Raw genomic sequence first — 22,838 nt, forward strand, 5'->3', positions numbered from 1 at the left:
ATAAATAACAGCTTTTCCAAGACAAGTTCTGCAGCAAAAACTGGCAATCTTGCTCCAGGATAAAAGGACTTAGAAACACATTCCAAACTCCACTAAAACGGAACCTCTGTTCTGAAGGTAATATAGTTGGACTAATTATAATATTGGCACCAGTGAGGAAAAGTGTTAATAGTAATAATAATGATGATAATATATTATTTACTATTTGGCAAGCACATGCATATATGAATACAGACTAAATCTCATGTTACACAATTTTCAAAAACTGGCATGCTTGTCTCTTACTGTTAGAAGCCTATGGTTAATGACTGCTGAAGGAATGTGCAGAGTATGTGGTATGATATGCCTAATTCTCTCCAAATGTAGAACAACAACAAAAAAGTAGAAGAAAAGGTGCAGTAGTTTAAGAATGCCAGAACCAACCAACCAGTGGTGTGTTCTTTTCTGATATATATAAAGTTCTTCACACCACATTTTTTCAAGTGCACTGGGTTTAGCTATAAGAAAATTCATTTGGGGGCCAGAAATTAATCACATACAGTATGCTGAAAAAAAGTTTCTTCAAGAAAAGCTGTGGGCAAACCAGCCTAACACAACTCTCATTACTCATCTGTTAGAACTTCACAGTTACGGCACAGTAATTGGAGGTACAAGTTGAAGTTGGTTGACTTGTTCTTTGGCTTCCTCTCCAACTGGCTGCTCACAAGGCCACAGCGGGCCCATAATGCTAGAAGTCTTCTCCCTGGTCTTTACGTACACAGTCCTATTATGGAACTTGTTGGTTTCAACAATGAAGGGAAGATTGATGGTCTCATCCCATCAATCAGGAACAGGACAGGGAGCTATCTTGGATTAAAGGAGTTTAATTCTGACTCACATACAGCTGGTACAAACAGAGGGCAATGCTGGTTAAATTAAGCCTTTTCCTGTATACTTATGCTGTGAAAACTTATTCAAAGTGTACACTCACTTAACCTCTTAAAAAATCACATGGCAGAAGATGTTCATTTATGTAGTAAGTTAGTCATCTGCAGATGTGTGGATAATGGAAATCTAACATAACTCAAACAATACAAACTCTACCACTTGCTCTTGCCATCAGAATTTGGAAATCTCAGTTCAAAACACTTCCTCTACCAAGCGTAGTGAGGGGCAGTATGAGCCACCTACCTGCTACTTCTTGTATATTTACAAAATGCTGACTCTTGATGAGAAGAGACCTTTATTTTTAAAACAATTATATTTTTAAAAACCTAAATTGGGTCACTTTATTTTCAGGATAAGAGTTGATCCATGTTTTCAATTTATTACCATACACAAAACATTTTATTAAAAAAAATAGGGTAGACTGCCACTTCAACATCTTCATGTAAAAACTTCACAGTGCAAGAAAGTGATTAAGTAGGAAGACATCTAAAGCCAGCTAATATTTTAATTATAGGGCAGAATATTTTTTTGTGATTCTTCCTAAAAAATGTTGGCACACTCATTAAATGCCCAGGTTACAAAAATCACTTAGTATCACTTCTTACCCTCCGGTATATTTTAAAAATCTACAAAGCATCATATTAAATGCTGGTGGGAAAGAGAGTGTAAGACTCTAAAAAACTAGCACAGTAATTTAAAACCAACTAGGAGAAAGCACCCCCTCCCCAAATACTTCTGTATGTAATCTTCTGTCCCTTAACCACAGTAACAAAGTAAAAAACCATTATACCTTTAAAAGAAGCTAAAAAGGAAAAGATTTCACTTCTCCTTTGAAAACACCACTTCTTACCTCTTAAAGAGAGAAATTTTCACTTTGGGTATGTTGGGGGGTTGTTTCATAAATAAAAATATCAAATTTATGTCAGTTGTACAAATGTTTCATTTAGGAAACAAAGCAAACACTTTGATTCAGAGGATTTTAAAATATTTCATCACTACAAGAAAAGTGTAATTTTAAGCTAAAAAATTGTAACACATTGAACTAATATCCACTGGCATATCCTATTGTTTCTCATAAAATGCATAATTAAGGAGTAATAGGTCACATTAGCTAATCAGCCCCGGGCAAACCCCATACACCCGCAGCCTCAAGATCCTCCTTCTTACCTGAGGCTCCAGGGCTAACAGCCCTTTAACGTCCCTTCCCGTTTACAAATTTGTGTGGAATTGTTAAGCTTACATAACCCTTTGGAGAATGAGGTGTCTCAACTTGTCTTTTCCAGATAAATTTCCCCATTTAAGTATTATAGCTGTTCTCTAAACATTTAAAATCTTACTTTAAAATTTATTCTCAATATACTTCCCTGTCAGCTTAAAAGATGAGGGAAGACTAACAACTTAAGTCTCGCGGCATGCTGGTCTCCTCGGCTAGGTGGCTGACAGTGATTGGCAGATATTGCTTGAGACCTGACTCTATCGGGGCAGCTTTAAGCCATACTCTGAGTCTCAAAATGAAGGTGATACCACCTGTTTGGTATTTCTTAAGCCTGACAGAGTTATCATTATATACCAGATATACCAAAAATTTGTATATTACAAATTACCATATGAATGCAAATGATTTTTGTGATAAGCCCAAGGTGACTTTCTTTCCTGAGGAAGTACAGATATCCTGAGGAAGTATAGATAGATAAGTTTTATAACATGTTTTTCGTCAATACTTGTGCATTTATGGTTTTAAACCTTTGGTTCCGTGACTCTCCTCCTGTTGTCAACCTGTCTCCTGCTTCTAATTATGCTTCTAATTGCAACATTTTGTGTCTCTTAGAGTCCATAAGTCTGACCTTTCCATAGATGAATACCAAAACCTACAGATCTGTTGCTTTAGCAAATGTGGTATCTTCATTACTCACTTTAAAAGTGTGATTTTCTAACTAGCCAAGGCATCAGACTCATCTAGGAAGTGTTGTAAAAATTGAGATTTCTGGGCTACGGCTATAGTCTGATTCTGTATGTCTAGAGTAAGACCCAGAAAAACCTTCTCAAAAGCTCCCCCAGGTAATCTCAACAATCATTAGTATAGTTTCTAGGACTCAATGTTCTGCCCTCAATTTCTTAAATTCAATCTAGAATTTTAGCAGCTGGTTGTTTTTAGTACAAAAATTTCCCACTGCATTAATCATAAGCACATTCAAAGTACGCTGCCCATGATCTTGGCTTAACTCCGTAGGAAACTAGTCATGACAATCCTTTGCAATAAAATTAAAAAATGATGAATTAACTTCAGAGTGAAGACAATGCATGTAGATGCTGAAAGGTGGCTGGCTGTACACTTACAGGGTGCCTTTTTGCTGCCTTAATCGCAGTCTGAGGATCATTCGTATCGCATTTGTCGTTACTAAATAAAATCTGGCAGAACTCCTCTAAAACAGAAAGATGGCTAACCGGCTACTCAGTATTAAGGAACTGTTTCTAGCAGACATAAAAGTATTTTTTAAAAAACAACCACACAGCTTCCTGTAGAAATGCAGACTTTCACGCTTCTGAAGTCTATCGTAAAGAGAAAGTTGACCAAAACTACTGTTGCTTAAAAATATGTTCAGTTAACTGTGAAAATATAGGTGTAAAATAGGTACAACTTCGTCCTTTACGAGATTCAACAAGTGTAAATGAAATTAATCTTCCACCTATGCTACCTATCCAAATAGTTAACTGCGAACATGACGCATGAAGTATTTGGTATAACGTAGTTCTGATACCACCCCTTCCAAATTTAATAAAAAGCCACATCCGGATTTTCCCAGGGGTCCCAGTGCGTCTAGGCACTGCGGAATGTCGTCATGTCTTTTGGCTCTCTGCTGGGGACGCACCAGTCGTCAGCCTCGTGGTTGGTGTTGTAATGCTTCCAGGCCGCTTTGTTATACACCGGGAGTCTTTCTATCGATTCTGTTGACAGAGCCTGGGAGGAAAAGCAGGAACTACGTGAGGCACTTTTTGGGGAATCTATTATTTGAGAAAAATCTACAATGGCAAAAAGTTTTACTACAAATTAAACCATACTCTATATTGGATTTGTATTTTATCAATCATAAAACTATCTACATACATTTTAAACTAGAGCACACATCTGAAACGTGTTACTTACTAAAAGCTTATGGCAACTGCTTAGCGTGCATGTTGAGTTTATTGCATGCAGTATTCTCTAACCAGCCTAGAAGTTGCTGGTTTTGAGTTTTACACAGTGTCATAGACATTCTTATAAAATCTGATCAACAGAAGTTCATTTTCAACAGAAGTTTAAAAAGTCAGTTAAGTGTAAAAGCACAAAAATTCACACAGGTACCTTAATATATGTAATGTAAAAGCACTTAATGAAATCTGGGCTTGAGCCTGTGTCTTTTCCTACCATTAAAGTCACCAATTTTAGTTATAGCATATGTGATTTCCACATCATGCACAGCTGACCCTCGGCATCACTCCCAACCCCACTGGATACCAAAATCTGCCGATGCTCAAGTCCCGTATATAAGATGCTGCAGTATCTGCATATCATCTACACACATCCTCCTGCAGATTTTAAATCACCTCAAGATTAACTACAATAGCTAATACAATGTAAATGCTATACAAATACGATAAATATGTAAATAGTTGCTGATGTGCAAGAAAAGCAAGTTTTGCTTTTTGCAACGTTCTGGTATTTTTTTTCTTCAAATATTTTTGATTCATGCTTGGATCTATGGATGCAGAACTCGGGGATATAGAGGGCAGACTGTAATTTCATGTTTCCAACATTATCGCCATTAAGTCACTGTTCTATTTCGGCTTCCTGTGTATCACTGAGATAAACTATGTTCCTCATTATCTTCAAATTAGGATATGTTGTTAAGATTTCAACTTTAAGCAAAAGGTATTCCCTAAGATGCAGAAAATATTAAACTAGAAGTTTAATTCCAGTAATGGTAAGGAAGGATATTTTAATTTAATATTTAATTCTGTGTGTTGGGGGGGGGTTGTTTCATATATAAAAATATCAGATTTATGTCAGTTGTACAAATGTTTCATTTAGGAAAGAAAGCAAACACTTTGATTCAGAGGATTTTAAAATATTTCATCACTACAAGAAAAGTATAATTGTAAGCTAAAAAATTGTAACACACTGAACTAATACAAATCATCCACTGGCATATCCTATTGTTTCTCATAAAATGCATAATTAAGGAGTAATAGGTCAAAGATCTTTTCCCAAGTTCTGTCACATTAGCTAATCAGCTGCGGGCAAACCCCATACACCCGCAGCCTCAAGATCCTCCTTTCTTACCCGAGGAAATAATAAAAATATTACACAGAATATTTTTAATTATTCTGTAAGACCTCCTGTATTCTATTTTTTTCCAAAATGGAGCTAAAAATCTTTCACCTATACTTATATTTTTTTTATGCCACAACTGCCATAACCCCTTGATCTATAACAAAACAAATAAAAACATTATATTTGATGATAAAAAAGGCAACATGAAGGCAATATTTTTAAGTTCCTCACAACTGAGATGGTTGAGAAAGAAAACTTTTATCTTCAAAGAACAACATTCTCAGACAAATTTACTTTTTCTAATGTAGTCTTCAGCATTTCCTATCAAATAGGTGCCATCTAGTGGCCAGAATAAGAGTAACTAGAGTCACTAAAAACGGAGGCACCTCCACCAGTCCACGGCTGAACCAATGCAGCACGCTGGTGGGGCTAAGGGCCTTCTGTCCCTGTAATAGACACTGATGTGTCAGATAAACACATGGAACATCCCAGGTAAGTCTGCTTCCACCAGGTGAGCTATATGCCTACCAAGGGTCCCCTGTAACTGTTCCTAAATTTGTTAGTATATTTAAATCTGTCCCTGTAATTTAATCTAAATATTGCTTTTAACAAAGCACACAAAAATGTAGGGGTGGTGTGGGGGGAAGGTTCTCTGAAAACTAAGATGACGTTTCATAAAGACTCATGAAGGAAAGTTATATAAAAACTGCTGTCAAAAAAGAGAAGACAACTGTAAGAACTGCATAAAAATCAGTAATGATTATGCACTTGGCTGTTTCTTTGATTAAAGAAACCAAAACAATGTACTGTAGGTATAGCTTCTGTAAGAAAGACAATTAAAACTTCAATCTGAAGACCCATATGCAAATGAAGGGCCTTAGCAAGTATATCAAAGACTGGTCAATCAACGTCCATTCATGTATCTTAAACTACAAATTTAATTTTAACATAACTTTTTGACTGCCCACTTTAACCCAGTTTTTCTTCTACTAACAATCATAGTCCTGATCACTATGGGTAAGGGCATTTCTTTCCCACAAAGAGATCATTTGTCAAAACAGATGAGATCCTTGTTTAAAAAAAAGAGAAAACACAGATGTTTGTATTTTAATAGCATGAGGTAGAAGAAAGTCTCATTACAGTTAAATACTGGTATCTTACAATCAAAAAGTCCCAGAAGTACCATTAAGTCCAGAAGACTATGGTCTTTACCTTAATGTAAATGACTGCATCTGTCCCATAGCCCTCTAGGGAATAGAGCTTTAGATCTCCTTGGAAATACTGCGCATAAAGGCGTGATATGGGCAATCCATAACCAAAACCAGCCTGTTTGAGAAAAAATGAAATTTTATTCAGAAACCCACACACTGAAATACTTCTCTAATTAAAATAAATGCTACTGGTATCCCAGGGCTATCAGGGCCTGCATCTAAAAGACCCGTTAGTACTTAAGTAGTGAAAGTGATCAAGCTGCAGCCTAGCTGAGCACTGTATTAGATGGCTTCCCTCTGGTCATTTGAAATTCCTTTTTCCTGTAAAACAACCTGTGGGGGTCTAGAAAGAGGATGCTTCTCTCTTCTTTACTGGCCTGCTCCAGAGTATCCCTATACTGCTTTCGGCAATATCATTTAAAACATGTTCTCTCTTTCAGGAGCAAGAGTAGAAAGACCTGGTGGCAACCTCACAGATGCATCTCACGACTTCATACCATGAATACCATACTCAGCCTGAGTCCTGAACCTGGAGAGATCCCTAATAGGTCAACTCTCTTAATACTCAATGACAGGTCATCTCCCCCACTTAGAAATCTTCAAAGCACCCCAACACCCACCAACCCTCACCATCTCCAACCCATTGCCTTGAGATAAAAATCCAAGCTTCTAAAAGAGAGCTCGCAAGATGCAACAAGACCAGGTGTGTGCCTCCCACTTTCCAGTCCAGCTAAAGCTGTGTCTTTGCTCATTCTGTTCCCGGTATCTGGAATAGCCTTTACCTGGATAAATCCTATCAGTTCTTTAATATGAAGCAGAACATTTGGATAAGTGTAAAAAAAAAAGATTTTTTTTATCACCAACTCAGGTGTTTAATGATATTTCATATAATAGTTTAGTGAAGAGTGTATGTTGATTCAGGAATCGGTGCTAGTAACAAATCCAGGCTCTGGCCTTACCTACTGCCACCATTTTTCACTTGACTTTTTAAACCAGAGTTTCTGTTTGCCCCTCCAAATAAACTACCCATTCTCCACATTTCCCCTTGTCCTGGGAGGCTGGCCTGAGTTGACAGGAGCAGACTTCTGTGGCCTCTGCCTATGTGTCTAGCCGATGGGGAGTCCAGCAGGAGTCTTGCAGGGAGCCATTCAGGGTCATCATCCCCTGCTCCTGGGCAGGCTAGGCCCTGGGGAGTAAGCAGCTGCTCTCTAACACTCCCTTCCGGGTTCTGATGACTTCTCTTCCCTGAGTCAGGTGGTGACAGCTCTGCTGCTGCTAGCCTGGATTCCTATACTATCCCATCCCTCTTTCTGTAATTTGTCTCTTTATAGATAAGCCTTTCATGAATCATCATAATTTGAACTATCTCTTTCCAAGTGAGACTCTGACGGGTACATTAACTGGTTCCACTTCTGCACGAGCAGGTGGCTTAGGATCCCGTAGTACCCAATCTACTTCATCACTGCCTCTCCCTCAGCCACACGCCTGTGGACCCCTCAGGCTTCCCTGTAAGTAGTTAGAAGAAACTAACTTTCTTTAACTAATGCTAACTAACATCGTGGGCTTGGCCCACTGCTGGGTCTGCACAGTGTCCCCCACCAGCCAAACATGGACTGCCCTGTCACCACAGCCTCTCTCGGGGCCAAGCCCAAAAGACAGGACTGAAAGCAAATCCTACCAGTGGGTGGAAATCGAACTGGAACACCTACATGGCCCATGGGCAGCGGCAAATGGGCTGGCTGGTCAGAGACTTGGAAAGAACAAAACTGGATAACTGACGAGGAAGAGGGAAATGTGGATAGTCCTCTTTGAATGGCTTACGGCATGAAGACATTCCGTCCCTGCAGATGCGCACCTGAAGGCACCCACGTGAAGGCAGCTCAGTAATCAGCATGACCGGATGGCTGCCCCAGTGCTTGCTTACTGGTCCCCTTACAAAGGGGTCATAATAGCAGGGGTCATAATAGCTCTGTGAAAGCTCAACCACCACAGGCTTACCCTCGGGAAGGCTGTGTAGGTGTGTGGGCAGCCTGTGTCATGTCAACCCTCCTGTTTTTCTTAAAAACTCACATAAATCTTGCAAACAACTCTTACACAGCATTTACTACGCGCCAGGTACTATTAAAAAATGTGTTTACATATATTAACTCAATCTTCACAATAACTCAATCTTCAAGGCTGGGGAAATTGTGGTACTGAGGGGTCAATACTATTCCCAAGGCTGAACAGCTAGGGTGTGGTAGAGCTGAGAATGGAACAGTTTAGAGTCTGGATGAGTACGCTATGCTGCTCTCCACAAAAATTCTACGAAATTTGTTTATTACAAAAGGAGCATATCCCTTTTCTCCACTTACAGTAAAACTGGAATCTAAGAAGATACTCAAGTTTATTTGACCTTTTCTGTCCTCGGGCACATGGCTGCCTACCCATATCTCAACTAGAGCAATCATTTAAAAGGTTTGGTAAGACATGAACCGTATTGCAGCTATAGTTACAGAATCTGTGCTGTTTAACTAGAATGTGCTGTGCAGTTTGAATGAAGTCCTTGCAGTGACTCCCTAGGAAAGAGTCTAAAATAAACCCATCTTAGACTGTTTTTCATCACACTACAAAATAACTCCAGGGTATGTGCCAGAGAACCTTCAAAGCCTCGAGCAACGAGAGATTTGGGTGAGAGATTTGGCAAAGCACTTTTCTGGGGGTTGGAGGACCAGGACTGAGTCCATTCAAAAGCTAATCTTATTAACCTGAAAAGAGGTGCCTGATTTTTTTTTTTTTTAAACCATCAACACAACTGTTATTTGAGCCACAGGCGATTAAATTGATTAGAACTCTAGTATCACTTCTGAGCCTCAAATATGTAGTCTTTCTAATTACAAGTACTTGAGGGGAAAAAAAAATTACTAGAGATTCAATCAGTGTTGACCAGATACTAGTACAGCTGGTAATTTAGACTTCACATTAATAACAGTTTATCAAAATGTGGTTTACCACATGGAAACTACTGACACACCACTATCAAGCTTGGCAATAAGAACTCTAAAACTCATCATTTTTAAAAAAAGCATTTCAAAAACTATAAATTTAGGGGAAGGTTTTGTTGCTGTTTTTCTCTAATAGCTTTCCTTCATCCTGTTTGTGAACCCCACACAATGGCTTAACTGATTTATGTGGTAACCTCTTTTTTGGCAAGTCACACAAACCCACTTCACGGCTTTTTGATCACATACCAGGGGCACTGCCCGGGACGTCTCGACACGAGGCCGGGGTGCAGTGGAGTACATGTAGTTAAAGAGTCGGTCGATTTTCCTCAGAGGAACACCACCTCCTCGGTCACTCATCTAGGGAGAGAGAGGATTATGCCCTCGGACCAAGTCCCAGAAACAGCAAAATACCCATTCATGCTGTGTCACCATTTAACTGTGGCTGACGAGCCCTGCTTTTCAAAATGAATACCATGCGATCCAAGTTACAAACATAAACACTTCCCCCACTGCTGGACTTAATCCCTCTAATACATGGAACTTTAAGACATAAAGAACTCCACTGTGATATAGATTTTCAATGCTGTTGTTTAGTGACTAAATCATGTTTGACTCTTTTGCAACCCCATGGACTGTAGCTTGCCAGGCTTCCCTGTCCATGGGCTTCTCTGGGTAAGAATACTGGAGTGGGTTACCATTTCCTTCTCCAGGGGATCTTCCCAGCCCAGGGATCAAACCCGCATCTCTTTTGACTCCTGGGTTGGCAGGCAGATGCTCTACCACCGAGACCCCTGCGAAGCCTGCTTTCAATGCTGTGGTTTTGTGTAATTCCTGCAGTACACTAATGATGCAACACACAATGGGGAAGAGGTTTAGCTTATCTTGGATAACAACAAATTTGTAATTCCTCTCTGGCAGGCAGTTTGGCAATCTGATTAAACATGCGTGTACCCTTTGACCCTTAATGCTTATCCTAAGAAAATTATGAGAAAAGCATGCAAAGTATGTATGAGAATATCCATCATAGCACTGCGTAGAACAGCTAAAACTGGATTACCACCTAAACGGGCTATTTAATCAAACTAATATACATTCTAAAATAGAATACTATTTTGCCATTAAATATTAGTATGTATTGGCATGGGATGGTCATAAAATATTGTTAAGTAGCAAAAAGATGGAGAAGCATTTATAACATTCTAATTCCATAAAAATGACAGAAGTCTATATTGAAATATAATTCTATTTCAATGGAATTATAAGTGATTTTCTTCTTTAGGGGCTTTAGTTTCTTAATTTTTTTCCACAATTATTTCTATTATGGTAAAAAAAATACAATTTTCATTTTCAGGGAGGAAAAAATAGAACCATTTCATTGTGTTTTAAGAGTCTCATCTACAACTAATTTCACAGCATAGTCTCCCAGACAACTTTCTGGTGAGTTATAAAGGACATAGTTCTTTGTATTGTTCTTACGTTCTTTTCCAACTCAAATCATATGCTATACTGAATTTGGTAATTTATTTACAGATTGTCTTCATTAGGTTTTTCTTCAATTAACATGGAACATATTTTCCTAGCTTGTCTTGAGAGTCTCTTGGACTGCAAGGAGATCAAGCCCATCATTCCTAAAGGAAATCAACCCTGAATATTCACTGGAAGGACTGATGCTGAAGCTCCAATACTTTGGCCACCTGAGGCGAAGAGTCAACTCAGAAAAAGATATGGGTGCTCAGAAAGACTGAGGACAGGAGAAGGGGGCGGCAGATGATGAGATGATTGGATGGCATCACCAACTCAATGGACATGAACTTGAGCAAACTCCAGGAGACAGTGGAGGACAGAGGAGCCTGGCGTGCTGCAGTCCATGGGATCACAAAGTGCTGGACATGACTTCGCAACCACACAGCAACAACACATTGTACAGCTTTATCTTCTAATCTACTATAGCCATTTTCTAGTCACAAAATCTAAATTGATTCTACTATCTATAATATTAACATGGTTGTGATATTCAAATAAACCTGCTTTTAACGTACTGACATATAGATAAAAACCATACTGAATTATATGTAATAAAAAGTCAATTTGAATGGCTTATAGTGTTAGTTGCTCAGTAACAACATATAGTTGAGTTTTTATAGTCTCAAAAACTTTCAGTTCAGCTCAGTCACTCGCTCAGTCATGTCCAACTCTTTGCAACCCCATTGACTACAGCACACCAGGCTTCCCTGTCCATTACCAACTCCTGGAGCTTGCTCAAACTCATGTCAGTTGAGTCAAAAAACTGTGTGTGTGTGTACATACACACACACATATATATATTAGTCTCACAATAGAAATTCACAGATATTTTAATTTTTAAAATAAAAATCTGCTTTGAAATGCCATTGAAGACTGGCCTCTGACATGTCTATAATTAGATAATTACAGTATAAAAATATACAAGAACATTATTAGGAACTTGTATGTAGCATTATGCTTGAAATTGTTCTTGGCTATGAATTCAAAGCCATGTGAAGAGCTTTATTTTAGTAAGGTGAATAAAGGGCTCTGGGTATTTTCTGAAATGCATCAATTTGTTAATTATTCATCCTTCAATTTAATGCTCTGCTACATATTTATTGGTAACATGAATCAGAAGCGTGGTTCTACAAATATTAAATAAAAAACAAATTAGAATAGATACTAAGATAAGAAGGTACAGTTCAATAAATACTTAGCGATTTTCCTTAACCTTCTGGCCAGAAGCAGTACAGCAATCCAGCAGATACGACACAAGAAGTGATTTCTAGCCATGGGACGGTAGGACAAAAGCAGAGTGGAACAGAAAGGCCAAAGGGGCCTTTGAAAAGTGTCATCTCATTAGAAGTAAAGGGGTCATCTAAGCCATAGGAGCATAGTTAAAGAATGATAAAGGTAACTGCTTTTGCTCTGTAGCCAAAAATGTAATAATACATTGCAACCAAACCTGGGGCCAGTTTTTAAAGTGGTCAAAGGTGTTTCCACGAAACTTGTTAACAGATCTTATACCAGAGAACCTGAGTTCTTTGGGGAAAAGGGAAGGAGGGAGTAATAGAGAGACAGACATTTGGTCTGTGTATCTTCAAGACAAGAACGGCACTCTGATGACAAATATATTGTAAAAGAGATGTGGAAATTTAAAAACCTCTGAAGACTATTTGAAGAAAAATGTGAGAATCATAGAAACACAAGACTATGCCAAGCGAAAGGGAAGAGATTGTGAAAGTGGAGGGTGGTGTGGAGTCATGTCAACAGGAAGGCGGAGGAAGAGAAGTTTGCCAATTACTTTTAAAGTTTTCTCCTTGGTGCATGAAACCACCACTTCTCAATGTCATCCAACCGAGACCTGCCATCCCTAATGTCCTGTTTCTCATAACACTAGGCTCCCTGGCTAATGTATGTGGATTTTCAGGTCCAAGGGAAATGAATCATTACTAACCTGATGACAGTTCTGAAGGCAGGAAATTTACTAACCTTGAACTCACCCATAGCTCCCCAAGTTTCTTATACAACAGCTTTTTCAAGGTCAGGTGTGTAAAAAAAAAATTGCCAACAGTGAATGAACCAAGATGTGTAAGTTTTAATTTATCAGATATGTGGTGCTAATACTTATGTCACTTACTGCAATTGGACCAAACACAAGTCTGAAAGAGCAGTTAGACTTGTAAGTTAGAAAAAAAAATTCTAACTTAGCAGAGGCATAATAAGTTAAAAATGTCAGTAATTTGAACAGCGAAAAGAATGGGGAAAAAAATTCCAGGCCTTGATCCTGAAAGTCTACAGTAAGTGATGGGGTTCAAAGCTCTATATAAAGAGCTAACAAGGGTAGATGAGTCATGCAAACTGGATTTGAAGAGGTAGAGCCTAATGCAGCTAAGACCATTTACAAACACTTCTGGAACAGTCTGTTTAAGACCCTTATGAGCTTTGCTTTTTTAAAACAGCTTGATGAAAATATAATTCACATACCATACTATCCACCTGTTTAAAGTGTACTACTCAGGGGCTTCCCTGGTGGGCCAGTGGCTAAGACTCTACGCTCCCAATGCAGGGGGCCTGGGTTCAATTCCTGGCCAGGGAACTAGATCCCAAATGCCGCAGCTAACAGTTTGCATGCCATGTGCTGCAATTAAGACTCAGCACAGCCAAATATACATAAACAATGAAATTTTCAAAACAGTGTACAACTCCATGGCTTTTTAACAAACAGGCATACTTCTGAGATAGTGCAAGTTCAGTTCCAGACACCACAAAAAAGCAAATATTGCAATAAAGCTATTCACCTGAATTTTTTGGTTTCCCAGTACCTATAAAAGTTATGTTTACATTTATACTGTAGTCTATTAAGTGTGCAAAGCATTAGGCCTAAAAAATGTACATATCCATTAATTTAAAAATAAAAAACAAAAAACCAATTAGAATAATATCAAAGATCATTGATCACTATAACAAACATGATAATGAGAAAGTTTGAAATATTGCAAGAATCGCCAAAATGTGACACAGAGAAATGAAATGAGCAGATGCTGCTGGTTAAAACGACACTGACAGACTTGGTCAACGCAGGGTTGCCACAAACCTTCCATTTGTAAAAAATGCAGTATCTGCAAAGCACAATCAAGTAAAACAAGGCAAGGTATGCCTGCATTCATACGTATGTGCAACCATTTCTCCAGTCAATTTTAGAATATTTTCATTACCTCAAAAAGAAACCCGGGACTCGTTATTGATTACACTAAGTAACCACTGATGTATTTCTTGTCCTTATATATTTGTCTGTTCTGGACATTTCATATAAATGAAATCATATATAATGTGCGGCCTTTTGTGTTTAGTTTTTTTTTACTCGACATATTTTTAATGTTGCAGCATTCACGTTGTAGCATGCACCAATACCTCACTCCTTTTATGGGCAAATAATATTCCACTATATACCACATTTTTGTTGATTTATTATTCAGCTGATGAACATCTGGGTTGTTTTTAGGTCTTGGCTGTTGTGAATAATGTTACTATGAATACTCACTGCTTAAATACCTGTTTTCAAGCTTTGCGGGTATATATCTAGGAGTGTCACTGCTGGGTTATCATGAACATTTCTTTACAGCAAACAGGCAGACTCTCTTAGCAAAGCCTGTCTACCAGCACAGAACGAGTCTCTGAGAGCCTAAGAGCTCAGTGAATACTGATCCATGCAGTGATGGATGACCACAAGTAATGGAACGCAACTGCAGACCAGCATGCTAAAGCACATGAAACAGAAGCAGAAAAAGGTATGAGAAAGACCATGCTGTAGCATAGCTGTTGTCCCAAAGCAGAAGACAGGCGGCTTATTTTGAATCAAATAAACCTTAATGGGCAAGTAGCTGACACATAACTAACCAAAAAATATACACATATTAACATCTGGACTGGAAAAAAGTGACATATTCATATTAGTTTTTTAGCTAACAGATGATACTGCCATATATTTATTTGTGATCCATTCTTTTATATGAATAGCCAAGAGGGATAAATAGAAAAAAGTTCAGAGGAACTAGTCGAGAGAGCTGAGGCATATTAATTTTTTAAAAAGCAACTAGTATTACTATCCTCAGAGTGATAAAAGAAGAAACCAGGACAGAATGCTATGAAAAGATAATAAAAATAATAGTTCCTGGGAAATTTATAATAATAGAAATAAAAATTCAATAAGAGTTGGGAATTCAAAGTCAAGAAATCTCAGAGTAGAATGAAAAGTTAAAGACATAAAAATAAGAGGAAAAGATAAGAATAAATTAGAGGGCCATTTCATGAAGCCCAGAATTTTTGAAATATAACTATCAGAAAGATAAACAGAAAAGAAGAAAGTACCAAGGAAACAGTGGAAATTCTAAAAGTCCCAGCTCAATGGGTACAAAAAGGCCACTTCAGGTCACATCATTATGAAATTTCACAACAGAGCTGAAGAACTTAAACTTCACTTAAAACTGGTCAGACACAAAGAAACAGGAATTTGAATAAGCATTGCTGCTGCTGCTAAGTCACTTCAGTCGTGTCCGACTCTGTGCGACCCCACAGATGGCAGCCCAGCAGGCTCCCCCGTCCCTGGGATCCTCCTAGCAAGAACACTGGAGTGGGTTGCCATTTCCTTCTCCAATGCGTTAAGTCTTCTCAAAAGGAAGAGCAGAAGTAATGTCAGCAGAAACAGTGGAGAAAGGAGCTCCAAAAAGTCTCCCATCAAAGCACCAAAGCAAAAAGGCACAAATGGTTAGAACTCTGGAAATTAACCACAGGCTTGTAGCAATAAGGGGAGTATGTACTCAAGAAAAACAACAATGAGCTTTGCGGTATTTTAACTTGGCTTTTCCCGACCTCCCATCCCCACTACCAACAACTTGCAATCAGAGTGAAACCAGCAGCCTGACAGCCACTGGAAACACTCGTTCTTTGACCTTTGACCTGATTCTGAGCTCCTTAATGCAAAAAGTCTTGCATGTTCCTATTCCCCATCCTCAGAAACACCTATCAAAGACAATTAGAGGTAACTGATTAATTTGATGGCTGCCTGAGGCAGTCTACAACAGTTAAGGCAAATAACAGGCTACCCAAAAAACTTAGTCGGAAAAGCTAAGGAATGAGATGTCCATGGGTGCTTAGAAAAACTCAAGGATATCGGGGAACCTAGATGGTCATGCTCATGCTCACGGCCATGTTTAGTAAGGACCTGAGAGAGTCTAAGCATTCACCTCCACCTGACCTTGAAGCTCTGTACAAGCGGAATGTAAAGGTTAAGTCGAGAATTGTCAACAACCTGATTCAACATTGAAGGTGTGTTCCAAACTGCACACAGAATCCCTTGATAAAGACTGGGCGAAGGCATTTAAGGAAACTTCAGTTCAATCATTAGTTGACCACTAAGCAGAAAGCACACACAACAAAGAATATAGACTTCACAGAATTAGTTTCAAAAAGTTAGTAAACAAACAATATCTAAGAACAAAGGAGAAGCTCCAGCAAGACGGCACGGGGGGCTAAAGTGCATCTAGAATCAAACCCCATACCTGCCAGAAACGCTCAGAGGGCTCAAACAAACCTTGCGTACACCAGGACCCAGAGATCCCACAGAGATGAGACAGAACTGTTTGAATGGCTCCCGTGGAGGTGTGGGTCAGCAGTGGACTACCGCAGGGGCAGGGGCTCTGGGTGCAGCAGACTTCGGTATGACTTAACCCCTCTTGGAGGAGGTTGCCATTAACCCCACCATAGAGCTGCCAGAACTTACACAGAACTGGGAAACAAACTCTTGGAGGGCATAAACAGAACTTTCTGCGTACCAGGACCCAGGAGAAAGGGGCAGTGACTCCACAAGAGACTGACCCAGATTTGCTTGTAAGTGTTCAGGAGTCTCTGGCAGAGGCGTGGGTTGGCAGTGGCCTGATGCAGGGCTGGGGGCAATGAATGTAGCAGTGCATGCATGGGACCTTTTAAAGAAGGTCGTATCTTCACTACCTTCACCATAGTTTGGCCCAGGTAAATAACAGGGAGGGAACACAGCCCCACCCATCAACAGAAAATTGGATTAAAGATTGAACATGGCCCTGCACATTAGAACAAGACCCAACTTTCCCCTCAGTCAATCTCTCCCATCAGGAAGCTTCCATAAGCCTCTTACCCTTCTCCATCAGAGGGCAGACAGACTGAAAACCACAATCACAGGAAACTAACCAATCTGATCACATGGACCACAGCCTTGTCTAACTCAATGAAACTATGAGTCATGCCGTGTAGGGCCACCCAAGACGGACGGGTCATGGTGGAGAGTTCTGACAAAATATGGTCCAATGGAGAAGGGAATGGCAAACCACTTCAGTATTCTTGCCTTGAGAACCCCATGAACAGTATGAAAAGGCAAAAAGATACAACAGTGAAAGATGAACTCCCCAGATCATTCAGTATCCAATATGCTACTGGAGATCACTGGAGAAGTAACTCCAGAAAGAATGAAGAGATGGAGTCAAAGCAAAAACACCACCCAGTTGTGGATGTGACTGGTGATGGAAGTAAAGTCCAATGCTGTAAAAAGCAATAATGCATAGGAACCTGGAATGTTAGGTCCATGAATCAAGGCAAACTGGAAGTGGACAAAGAGGAAATGGCAACAGTGAACATCAACATTTTAGGAATCAGCAAACTAAAATGGATTGCAATAGGTGAATTTAACTCAGATGACCATTACATTTACTACTGTGGGCAAGAAACACTTACAAGAAATGGAGTGGCCATCATAGTCAACAAGAGAGTCTGAAAGGTAGTACTTGGACGCAATCGCAAAAATAACAGAATGATCTCTGTTTGTTTCCAAGGCAAACCATTCAATATCACAGTAATCCAAGTCTATGCCCCAACCAGTAACACTGAAGAAGCTGAAGATGAATGGTTCTATAAAGACCTACAAGACCTTCTAGAACTAACACCCAAAAAAGATGTCCTTTTCATTATAAGGGACTGGAATGCAAAAGTAGGAAGTCAAGAAACACCTGGAGTAAAAGGCAAAATTGGCCTTGCAGTACAGAATGAAGCAGGGCAAAGGCTAATAGAGTTTTGCCAAGAGAACGCACTTGTCATAGCAAACACCCTATTCCAACAACACAAGAGAAGACTCTACACATGGACATCATCAGATGGTCAATACCAAAATCATACTGATTATATTCTTTGCAGCCAAAGATGGAGAAGTTACATAGAGTCAGCAAAAACAAGACTGGGAGCTGACTGTGGCACAGACCATGAACTCCTGATTGCCACATTCAGACTTAAACTGAAGAAAGTAGGGAAAACCACTAGACCATTCAGGTATGACCTAAATCAAATCCCTTACGATTATACAGTGGAAGTGACAAATAGATTCAAGGGATTATTTCTGATAGAGTGCCTGAAGAACTATGAACAGAGGTTGGAGACATTATACAGGAGGCAGGGATCAAGACCATCCCCAAGGAAAAGCAATGCCAAAAGGCAAAATGGTTGTCTGAGGAGGCCTTACAAATAGCTGAGAAAAGAAGAGAAGTGAAAGGCAAAGGAGAAAAGGAAAGATATACCCATTTGAATGCAGAGTTCCAAAGAATAGCAAGGAGAGATAAGAAAGCCTTCCTCAGTGATGAGTGCAAAGAAATAGAGGAAAACAATATAATGGGAAAGACTAGAGATATCTTCAAGATAATCAGAGATACCAAGGGAATTTTTCATGCAAAGATGGGCACAATAAAGGACAGAAATGGTATGGACCTAACAGAAGCAGAAGATATTAAGAAGAGGTGGCAAGAATACACAGAAGAACTATACAAAAAGATCTTCACGACCCAGATAATCACAATGGTGTGATCACCAACCCAGAGCAAGACATCCTGGAATGCAAAGTCAAGTGGTCCTTACGAAGCATCACTACGAACAAAGCTAGTGGAGGTGATGGAATTCCAGTTGAGCTATTTCCAATCCTAAAAGATGATGCTGTGAAAGTGCTGCACTCAATATGCCAGCAAATTTGGAAAACTCAGCAGAGGCCAAAGGACTGGAAAAGGTCAGTTTTCATTCCAATCCCAAAGAAAGGCAATGCCAAAGAATGCTCAAACTACCGCACAACTCCACTCATCGCACACGCTAGTAAAGTAATGCTCAAATTCTCCAGGCCAGGCTTCAGCAATAAGTGAACCATGAAAGAATACACAAAACAACTGTACAAAAAAGTTCTTAATGATCCGGATAACCACGACAGTGCAGTCTCTCACTCAGAGTCAGACATGTTGGAACGTGAAGTCAAGTGGGCCTTAGGGAGACACTGCTGCCAATAAAGTTAGTGGACGTGATGGAATTCCAGCACAGCTATTTAAAATCCTAAATGATGATGCTATTAAACTGCTGTACTCAGTATGTCAGCAAATTTGGAAAACCCAGCAGTGGCCACAGGGCTGGAAAAGGTCAATGCTCATCCCAATCCTCAAGAAGGGAAGTACTAAAAAAATGTCCAAACACCAGAAAACTGCACTCATCTCCCATGCTAGTAAGTGTGTGTTAGTTGCTCAGTCAGCCTCCTCAGATCAGATCAGATCAGATCAGTTGTTCAGTCATGTCTGACTCTTTGCGACCCCATGAATCGCAGCACACCAGGCCTCCCTGTCCATCACCAACTCCCAGAGTTCACTGAGACTCACATCCATCGAGTCAGTGATGCCATCCAGCCATCTCATCCTCTGGCGTCCCCTTCTCCTCCTGCCCCCAATCCCTCCCAGCATCAGGGTCTTTTCCAATGAATCAACTCTTCGCATGAGGTGGCCAAAGGACCAGAGTTTCAGCTTTAGCATCATTCCTTCCAAAGAAATCCCAGGACTGATCTCCTTCAGAATGGACTGGTTGGATCTCCTTGCAGTCCAAGGGACTCTCAAGAGTCTTCTCCAACACCACAGATCAAAAGCATCAATTCTTGGGCGCTCAGCCTTCTTCACAGTCCAACTCTCACATCCATACATGACCACAGGAAAAACCATAGCCTTGACTAGACGAACCTTTGTTGGCAAAGTAATGTCTCTGCTTTTGAATATGCTATCTAGGTTGGTCATAACTTTCCTTCCAAGGAGTAAGCATCTTCTAATTTCATGGCTGCAGTCACCATCTGTAGTGATTTTGGAGCCCAGAAAAATAAAGTCTGACACTTTCCACTGTTTACCCATCTATTTCCCATGAAGTGGTGGGACCGGATGCCATGATCTTTGTTTTCTGAATGTTGAGCTTTAAGCCAATTTTTTCACTCTCCACTTTCACTTTCATCAAGAGGCTTTTGAGTTCCTCTTCACTTTCTGCCATAAGGGTGGTGTCATCTGCATATCTGAGGTTATTGATATTTCTCCCAGCAATCTTGATTCCAGCTTGTGTTTCTTCCAGTCCAGCATTTCTCATGATGTACTCTGCATATAAGTTAAATAAGCAGGGTGACAATATACAGCCTTGACAAACTCCTTTTCCTATTTGGAACCAATCTGTTGTTCCATGTCCAGTTCTAACTGTTGCTTCCTGACCTGCATATAGGTTTCTCAAGAGCAGGTCAGGTGGTTCTGGTATTTCCATCTCTTTCAGAATTTTCCATAGTTTATTGTGATCCACACAGTCAAAGGCTTTGGCATAGTCAATAAAGCAGAAATAGATGTTTTTCTGGAACTCTCTTCTTTTTCTATGATCTAGCGGATGTTGGCAATTTGATCTCTGGTTCCTCTGCCTTGTCCAAAACCAGCTTGAACATCAGGAAGTTCACGGTTCACATATTGCTGAAGCCTGGCTTGGAGAATTTTGAGCATTACTTTACTAGCATGTGAGATGAGTGCAATTGTGCGGTAGTTTGAGCATTCTTTGGCATTGCCTTTCTTTGGGATTGGAATGAAAACTGACCTTTTCCAGTCCTGTGGCCACTGCTGAGTTTTCCACATTTGCTGGCATATTGAGTGCAGCACTTTCACAGCATCATCTTTCAGGATTTGGAATAGCTCAACTGGAATTCCATCACCTCCACTAGCTTTGTTCATAGTGATGCTTTCTAAGGCCCACTTGACTTCACATTCCAGGATGTCTCGCTCTAGGTCAGTGATCACACCATCATGATTCTCTGGGTCGTGAAGATCATTTTTGTACAGTTTTTCTGTGTATTCTTGCCATCTCTTCTTAATATCTTCTGCTTCTGTTAGGTCCATAACACTTCTGTCCTTTATCGAGCTCATCTTTGCATGAAATGTTCCTTTGGTATCTCTGATTTTCTTGATTCCATGGACAGGCTCCTCTGTCCATGGAATTCTCCAGGCAAGAATATTGGAGTGGGTTGCCATGCCCTTCTCCAGGGGATCTTCTTGACCTAGGGAGCAAACCTGGGTCTCCTGCATTGCAGGCAGATTCTTTACCATCTGAGCCACCAAAGAAGCACCCCCATACTAGTAAGGTTATGCTCAAAATCCACCAAGCTAGGCTTCAGCATTACATGAAACGAGCACTTCCAGATGTTCAAGCTGGGTTTAGAAAAGGCAGAGGAACCAGAGATCAAACATTCGCTGGATCATAGAAAAAGCAAGGGAATTGCAGAAAAACATCTACCTATGTTTCATTGACTGTGTGGATCATAACAAACTGTGGAAAACTCTTAAAGAGATGAGAACACCAGACAACCTTACCTGTCTCTTGAGAAACCTGTATACAGGTCAAAAAGCGTAAGTTAAAACTGGACATGGGACAACTGACTGGTTCAGGATTGAGAAAGGAGTATCACAAAGCTGTTTACTGTCACTCTGTTTGCTTAACTTATACACAGAGCATATTATGCAAAACCCTGGGCTGGATGAGTTACAAGCTGGAATCAAGATTGCCAAGAGAAATATCAACAACCTCAGATATACAGATGATACCACTCTAACAGCAGAAAGCAAAGAAGAACTAAAGTCTCTAGATGAGGGTGAAGGAGGATTGTGAAAAAGCCAGCTTAAAACTCAATATTAAAAAAATCTAAGATCATGGCCTCCCCATGCATGTGACTATGGTATTAGAGAAGACTCTTGAGAGTCCCTTGGACTCCAAGGAGATCCAATCAGTCCACCCTAAAGGAAATCAGTCCTGAATATTCACTGGAAGGACTGGTGTTGAAGCTGAAACTCCAATACTTTGGCCACCTGATGCGAAGAGCTGACTCATTTGAAAAGATCCTAATGCTGGGAAAGATTGAAGGTGGGAGGAGAAGGGGATGACAGAGGATGAGATGGTTGGGTGGCATCACCGACTCAATGGGCATGAGTTTGTGTAAACTCTGGGAGTTGGTGATAGAGAGACATGGCGTGCTACAGTCCATGGGGTTGCAAAGAGTCGGACATGACTGAGGGACTGAATTGAACCGAATTGAAGATCATGGCATCTGGTCCCATCACTTCATGGCAAACAGAAGGGGAAATGGTGGAAGCAGTGACTGATTTCCTCTTACTGGGCTCTAAATTCACTGTGGATGGTGACTGTAGCCATGAAATTAAAAGATGATTCCTTCCAAACAGGAAAGCTATGAGAAACCTAGACTGTGTTAAAAAGCAAAGATATCACTTTGCTGACAAAGGTCCACAGAGTCAAGGCTATGGTCTTTCCAGTAGTCATGTATGGATTTGAAAGCTGGACAATAAAGAAGGTAGAGCACTGACGAATTGATGCTTTTGAATTGTGGTGCTAGAGAAGACTCTTATTAAGAGTCCCTTGGAAAGCATGGAGATCAAACCAGTCAATCTTAAAGGAAATCAATCCTGAATATTCATTGGAAGGACTGATGCTGAAGTTGAAGCTCCAATTCTTTGGCCACCTGATGTGAACAGCTGACTTGGAAAAGACCCT

At 40.0% G+C, this 22,838-nt stretch overlaps 1 protein-coding gene across 2 annotated transcripts in view; it reads right to left on the bottom strand.

Moving 5' to 3' along the window:
• Positions 1-845: 845 nt before the first annotated feature.
• PDK1 (pyruvate dehydrogenase kinase 1) overlaps positions 846-22,838 on the bottom strand; it is a 42,690-nt gene continuing 20,697 nt past the window's right edge. For both annotated transcript variants that reach the window (XM_027557534.1, XM_027557542.1), the window contains 3 exons: positions 9,681-9,791; positions 6,452-6,565; positions 846-3,886 (listed from right to left, as the gene is read on the bottom strand). In XM_027557534.1, the coding sequence (XP_027413335.1) occupies positions 3,746-3,886; positions 6,452-6,565; positions 9,681-9,791 (366 nt within the window). In that variant the 3' untranslated portion in view covers positions 846-3,745. The remainder of the gene's footprint in view (positions 3,887-6,451; positions 6,566-9,680; positions 9,792-22,838) is intronic.

Source organism: Bos indicus x Bos taurus, chromosome 2 (genome assembly GCF_003369695.1).
Source record: "Bos indicus x Bos taurus breed Angus x Brahman F1 hybrid chromosome 2, Bos_hybrid_MaternalHap_v2.0, whole genome shotgun sequence".
In the NCBI taxonomy this organism is placed as follows: domain Eukaryota; kingdom Metazoa; phylum Chordata; class Mammalia; order Artiodactyla; family Bovidae; genus Bos; species Bos indicus x Bos taurus.